This window comes from Pogona vitticeps, chromosome 4 (genome assembly GCF_051106095.1).
Source record: "Pogona vitticeps strain Pit_001003342236 chromosome 4, PviZW2.1, whole genome shotgun sequence".
In the NCBI taxonomy this organism is placed as follows: Eukaryota; Metazoa; Chordata; class Lepidosauria; order Squamata; family Agamidae; genus Pogona; species Pogona vitticeps.
This window is the reverse complement of record NC_135786.1, coordinates 55,412,961-55,420,360: the sequence shown is the minus strand read 5'-3', so window position 1 is coordinate 55,420,360 and position 7,400 is coordinate 55,412,961. Positions and strand designations below refer to the sequence as shown.

Below are 7,400 nucleotides of genomic sequence, written 5' to 3'. Positions count from 1 at the left end.
CATGTGACTTGCATATTTATTTTAAATAGTACAGTGATTGTTGCATACATGTAGAGGTTTAAATCCTGATGTTTAGCATAAGAAAATGTTCAACTTTTAGTTTGTTCCTAATCAGCAAATAAAAAGTCCCCACTGTGATCTTTGGGTGGGTGGGGGAGTATACATGCATGTATCACTCCAGTATGCACACTAGTCCCCAAAATTTGCTGCAGGGACTGAAGGTTTCAAATTTTCTTACACTAAGTAAGCAACAAGAGTTCAGCCAAAGTCCTATATATTCACCTTATTTCATTGATCAAATCACTATATAGAATGTGAATTCTGACTTTTGGTTTTTCAGAATGATTAATATGAGTAGTGGGCAATTTGTATGCATCTACTATGACATAAGTAAGTAAACTGCAAAATTTCAGGACAGGTACAGTTGTTAAGAGACTTAAAATAAATGAAGTTTAGTTTGATACACTGACTATGTTTAATTGTGTTTGCATATGCATGTGAAGACAATTTGTAGCAATCACACACAAAATACTACAGTTGCTAGAGACTGCAGTTTCACAGAACAAAACAAACACTGAAAATCAGAATCAATTTTGTATCATTAGGCCCAAATGAATGTTGGGGGAAGGGGTGTAGTAGGGGATGAGGCAGGGGTCACTGCTTATTTATGATGACTTAATGTTCTGAATAGATTTAACAGGAAGACCAAAAGTGCTAAGAAACTGATAATATGCATAAGGATTTTAAGAAAGGGCTGAATGGAAGTGGGAGAAAGTTATTCATTTTTCAGTTTATCCTCAGTAATAAACTAATAAAGAAGCTTAATAAAACAAAAAAAAACTTCAACATACTGTATTCTGAAAAGTTTCAGCTTCTTACTTAGGGATCCCTTGGTGATGTATTGTTTTCATAGAGAGTAAGTGAATCCACCCTTAAAATATACAGCTAGAACTTGTGTAAGTTTTGTGTAACTTGCTGTGGCCAGCTACTGCCAATTAATGAGGTGCCAGAGTGAGTCTTGAATGCATACTTGGTCACATGCCCAGCTGAGTAACTGAGATGTGTCTCAGCATTTAAGTAGTTAATTGTGGCAAGATACATAACACCACTATAAAAGCTTGCATCTCTCCCCTGTATTTTACATACCTCATCCTCTTGGGTTAATATGCCTGCCAATTTTGTCCAGTTACATTTTAAGAAAACACACATTTTTAATTGCTGCTTTTTAATTTCACAATAGTGGGGTAAAGCATGCACAAATCATTGGATTTTTGAAGTGAAGTACTGGTTCAGAATCAGGTTTATCCATGCAGCCCCAGAAAACAATCCAAGTGAATCAGGCTACTTTCTGAATCTCGGACCCAGAGTGGAAGCTGAATCCTGTGTTGCCTGTACATCACTAGTTAGCTGGACCTATGTTTTTGGAACACTTTGGTCAGTTCATGACAGACATTATAAAGACTTGTTGGTCAAAAACATTTTCAACTTAGTGGGAAGAGAATACTGCAGAAAGAAAATATTACGTGAAGAGAATATTGTTTTTAAATTTTAATTAGCTTAACTGACAAATCTAGGTTCTACTTTTTGGAGAAAAGCATTCAGTCAAGCTTAATTCAACAAATTTTATTTTCTCATTTGCTCTTATACAGTAGAAACACTTGTAGAACTTACTGAGCTCTACTTGATGCAGTTGCTACAGAGCAATTAACCTGCATATTAAGCTGTAGGGTTTAGTTATGTCACCAAAAATAAAGACAACGCATTATTATACTTACTTCTGTTGTCTTAGAGAGTATTTTTTTTATAATGCCAACATCTGCTAGGCCTCTAAATTAAGAACACGGTCAAACAGCCCGGAAAACCCACAACAACCTCTAAATTGTGCTATTGTTTTGCAAGTTTTTGCTGTGATTTGACTTGTTTCTCTGAAGTTTCAGTGATGACAAAGCTTTGCACTGGACACCTTCCCCTTTGTTGCATCTTTTAATCCCCCCCCCCTTTCTGTATGAGCTGCAGAGGTACAGTTTTATCTGTTTCCAACAACCAAATGGCTACATGCATCATAGTATATGTATTTTTAGTTTATCAGTGGCAGGAGCAGCACGTCAGCCAGAGATGAGTGGTGTTTTTCTCTTTCACAGTGGCTCTGGAGCACTGAAGGGGTAATCCCAGATGTCAAAGCATATCATGTTGGTCTCTCCACAGTGCTGGTATATTTCTCCTAGAGAGAGAAAGGGAGACTTTAGTTGTGCAACTTCAGTACTGCAAAGGTGCAGGACTTTCTGTTCAAAATCAGCCGTGCCTTTCCATTTTGTGTGCCTCTTGCAAAATAAACAACAAATGTGTTTTCACAGATTAGGCTAGGGTAGATGGACTTTTTTTTCTTCATTCCAAATTTCTAACATATGACAGGTTTTATTTAATTAGACAAAATTTCCTTTGCTCTTGTTTTAGAACATTTCTTGACTTCCTATGGGCAGTCTGTGTAGAGACCAGTGTTTGACTTTAGTTTTACAGTGCTGACATGCTGTTGAAGTTTATGTTGATGCCATGGGCCACCTGCTGCACTAGATCAAAAACACTGAGAAATAAATGCTGTGTCTCCCCTTTCCACTGTGTAACTTTAAACAGATGGGATTTGCAACCCTGAATTTGTACTGCAGACAAAGGAAAACCATTTCAAACATAATTTAGAACATATGACTTATAAATAGCACTGCATGACAAACTAAGTTCATCTTCATGGAGAAGTATCTGCTTGGCATGGAAGAATGTCCCATTTTCAACTCCTGAGACTCCTCCATAGATACTGCTAAAAAGACCCTTATCTAATACCACAGAGTATTACTGCTAGTATAGACTGCAGTGTGTAACACAGAGCCTGTTAGATGTTCAGGCAACATGTCAACCCCAACATGACCTTTAGTAAAAGGTAATGGGTTCTGTTAGCCAAAACATCTTTGCCATTATCCTCCACACTGCAAGTAGAGTGTAATACTTTTTCCACAGACATCTTGTAGTCTTCAGCTTGCTTTTGGACAAACCAAATATAACTCCTGTTATTTTTGATGGGGCTTGCCCTTATGCAAGGAGATATTAGCTATCTCTGCGCAAGCTCCAGGAAAGCAATCTTGGGCAATGCGAAATTGCACATTTGGAGTGAGGTGACAAGATAGTGATCTTGAACACTATCTCTGACAAAGACAGTAGTGAGCTAGATAGAGCAGTGATATACTGTAGCTTGGTATAAGGCAGCTTCCTAAGTACAGACGTTATGCATATTGAGGGTTTCTGGGAAAGGTCCTGAGTGAGATACTGATTCCATGTGGTGGGACAATGGAACATTCACATGTTAAGAGAAAGTATGTGGAATCACTATGAAAGAATTTTCAGAGGCATCTCTACTGTTCCTACTACTCATGAGCCTAACCCCAGGGTGACTCTCCTGAAACTGGAGGAGGGTGCATATCCCTCTTTGCTCTCGACATCTTTGCTATTTCTTTCTAAGTCTGGACAAAGCAAAATGCAAAGCCACCTTTACCACATAATACTATCACGTGGGAGCTGTGGGACAGGAGGAGGAAGCCATTGTCATCTATTTCAATAATTAAAGACTTCCTCTTCCCATTTGTTAGCTTCCACAATTTCTACACAATCGAAGGGAAGCTGCGGCACAGCAGAACAAGTGTTTTATTTCTAAAAACCAGTGCCTGCTGGTGACATAAGCCTTCCAGGAGAGTAGTTGTGTTAACAGGGTTTCAGCCATTTTTTTCTTTTTAAATTATTGTGTTGTATCCTTTTGGGAGACAATTTTTATTTATTTTATTTATTATTAGGTTTTTATCCCGCACCTTCTAGACAAAGTCTACTCAGGGCGGCTTACATAAAATCATTCATAAGACAATATACATATGCAGTTAAAACAACAATTTAAATTAACAAGATTAACATTGGTCAAGATGGGAGGAAATAAAGAAAACTAAATAAAAAGAAAAATCAAGTATTGATAGGAGGGAAGGCCTGCTTAAAGAGCCAGGTCTTTAATTGGCTCTTAAAAACACCCAGCGAGGGTGCCAGGTGAATCTCTGATGGCAAACTGTTCCAAAGTTGAGGGGCCACTGCCGAGAAGGCTTGATTTCTTGTTCTTTCTTTTCGGACCTGTCTCGGCATTAGGCCCCTCAACCGTCTTTCCTGGTTATAACGAGTGACTCGAGTATATCTAGGTGGGAGAAGGCGTTCTGCTAAGTATCGAGGTCCTAAACCATTTAGGGCTTTATAAGTCATCATTAACACTGTGAAATCAATGCGGAAATGAATGGGCAGCCAATGCAAGGCAGCCAGAGTGGGAGAGATATGCTGGTGTTTTCTTGTTCCAGTAAGTAGTCTGGCTGTTGCATTCTGCACCATTTGAAGCTTCTGCATCAATCTCAAAGGTAGCCCCACGTAGAGTGCATTGCAGTGGTCTAATCTTGAGATTACGAGAGCATAGACCAGAGTGGTGAGGGCTCCACCATCAAGATAGGGACGCAGCTGGGCAATCCGCCACAGATGGTAATTGGCGGAGCGGACCACTGATGCCACCTGAGTTTCCATGGTGAGTGCCGGGTCCAGATGTACCCCCAAGCTGCAAACCTCACTTTTCACAGTGAGAGTCATCCCCCCAATCCACCTCAGATGCCAAAAAATCCTTAGCCAGCCTTAGGGTACTATGCACCTTGTCTTGAAGCACTATCTGTTATTGTGCTGCAGCAAAATGTTTTTGAGTGGCCTTACCAAAATGAATCATATTAGTTAAAGTTCACTGGCCTAAAAAATGGGAGTTTTCCAAGGTCATATACTTACCCCAAGCTCAATGCAAGACCTCTGCAAGTTTTTCGTCATAATACTGGAAGTTTTCTTGAATATCCTCCCAGGGAGCGAAGGCCTTTGGTTCCTCCCCTTCCTCCTGCTCTACAAAATTCTTCCAGACGTACTCAAAGTCTTGAGGTTTCATGATCCTCATTTTGCAGCCAGCTGCTTTCATTTTCCTCAGAGCAGCTTGGATGTCGGGTTCCTCCCACATGAAGAGACGCCCCACTGCGATGGAGAGTCGTAACTTCTTGTTCTTCTGTAGGACCTTAGTTATCCGATCAGCACAGGCCACACAGGGGCTTGAAGAGACATACCAGGTGACATTGTAGTGCAAGCCTGGCTCACAGGTAGGCAGGATGGTATTGAAGAAAGCATCTTCTGCATGGGCTGCAGCATGTTCATCCTCCAGATAGCCCTTAATGGTTTTTGGCTCCTTGCCTTGAATCTCTATAATATAGCACAGAAAGGTCTTGTTCCTGCCAGAACTGTATTCTACATTCTTGAACTGGAATTTGAAAAAGAAGGCAGGAAGGCGTTCCCTGTATGGAAGAGTGAAAATCTCAGGACTTAATATTTTAGAATATATAACAGCCTTCATACAATAAATTTATGTCATTAGTTTTGTCCAGATAGCTAACCAGCTTGGTTACTGGTTATGGGAGTTCTAGTCTAGTGCAGCTAGGGTCATCAGATTTGCAGAGGATGCTGTAGAGCAGTGGTTCTTAACCTTTGTTACTCGGATGCTTTTGAACTGCAGCTCCCAGAAACCCCAGTCAGGACAGCTGGTGGTGAAGGCTTCTGGGAGTTGCAGTCCAAAACTCCCGAGTAACCCAAGGTTAAAAACCAGTGCTGTAGAGCAATGGTTCCCAACCTTGGGTCCCCAGATGTTTTTGGACCAAAAGTCCCAGAAGCTTTCACCAGTAAATGTACTGGCCAGGATTCCTGGGAGAACATCTGAGGACCAAAGGTTGGGAACTACTGCTGTAGAGGATAAGATGTGTTTGTACCCACCTATTTTTCAAATGATTTCTTACTGCTGTATCCAATGAAGCGTTGCAAGTCATACTGCATCCCATTTTGTATAGTATCGATGTTTGTGTTTCACACCTTCAGTTTTTTTGGGGAGGGTTTTTTTTTGGAAAGTAAAAGACACCTCATTAAGTTATCTCATGTCCTTAATATTTGCTAAAATCTGCCTTGGCATTGTCCTGCCTCTTATTTTCTATGAGAACCCTCCTTGCCACAACTAAATCTGCACTACTGCATATGTTAAGTCCTTCACTCCACCCATGTAGCATTATGTGATGAATCTTGGTGCACACATAGCGTTGGTTACAGTATAGATAAACAACTGATTTATCTACAAACATCATGAACATATATGTTTGGTGCTTGAAGCCAACAAGTGACATGTTCAGGCTTCACGTGTATTCAATCATTTTCTTTATTAAATAAGAAATAAAAAGTACATCTTAAGTACCAATACTGTACACTAGTTGTGCAAAGATGGTACTACACTTACCTCCAGGAAGTAAATCTCCCTGTGCAATCTTAAGGATCTGAAACTAGATCTGTATAAATACATACTGATACATATTCACCATCCTGCCTCCATTTTTACATTTACTAAAGAGGTAGCCCTGAAACCCTGTTGCAGCGAACAAACAAACAAACAAACCACCTAAACCCCTCAGGCCAATCTGTCTCTTTCCTTAATGTCGCCCTTGTGCAGCGGAGAACCTTCGAAGAAGATTTGGGAGGAATACAGACTACTGAGATACAGCTCATTAACAAGTTCTAGTATATTAACAGAGATTTGTAATCTGTCTTAATTTCAGATAGGATTTTAACCACACTGTCTGTGTTACCTGGCTTAGGTGACAATTTTGTTGGTCATTTGCCCTACAAATTTGCATCAAATTTGACATGAATAAAATCAATGTGAAAAACCAGTGACTACACAACATCAGTAAAGCTTGTTCCCCCCCCCCACTGGAGAATGGTCTCTTATTGTTCAGCCAGCAGAAGGCAATTTTTTTCTGCTCCATTTTGGCCAGCATTGCTTTCTTCTGCTTTCTGGCATGTGTGATCACCTGACATGATGGAAAGGGCTGGTCATGGAGACATCAATAGGCACACTATTACATCAGCTCCCTTCAAATTTTTCTATTTTAAAATGATGCTTGCCAAATGCAGCACTGTATTAGAAAGGCACAATTTCATTTTAGAAAAATAAAACAAGAAAAGAAAAAAGATGACAAAGGAAGGGGTCCTGTTAGAAATCTTGGTAAAGCTGGCTTTTTTTCATTTATTTATTTAAAATATTTTCCACCCCACCTTTCTCCTTAAAAAGACCCAAGGCATAGCTTTCTGCCTCTGCTCTTCTGGACTCCTACAATATGATAATTGATTGTACTGGTGTGGATGGCTACAGCAATTTCACCCATAGAAACCAGCAGGGACCTGGTTGGAAAAATTTGAAGCAAACCAGATTTTTCCTCCTGTATAATTGCACCCTTAGTTACTGCCAGGGTATTTTTGTGTTATCC

General features: G+C 40.0%; 1 protein-coding gene across 1 annotated transcript in view; it reads right to left on the bottom strand.

Moving 5' to 3' along the window:
* Window positions 1–456: 456 nt before the first annotated feature.
* APOBEC2 (apolipoprotein B mRNA editing enzyme catalytic subunit 2) overlaps window positions 457–7,400 on the bottom strand; it is a 28,218-nt gene continuing 21,274 nt past the window's right edge. The window contains exons 2-3 of the mRNA XM_020795718.3: window positions 4,843–5,390; window positions 457–2,221 (exon numbers count right to left, since the gene is read on the bottom strand). Coding sequence (XP_020651377.1) covers window positions 4,850–5,390 — 541 coding nt within the window. The 3' untranslated portion in view covers window positions 457–2,221; window positions 4,843–4,849. The remainder of the gene's footprint in view (window positions 2,222–4,842; window positions 5,391–7,400) is intronic.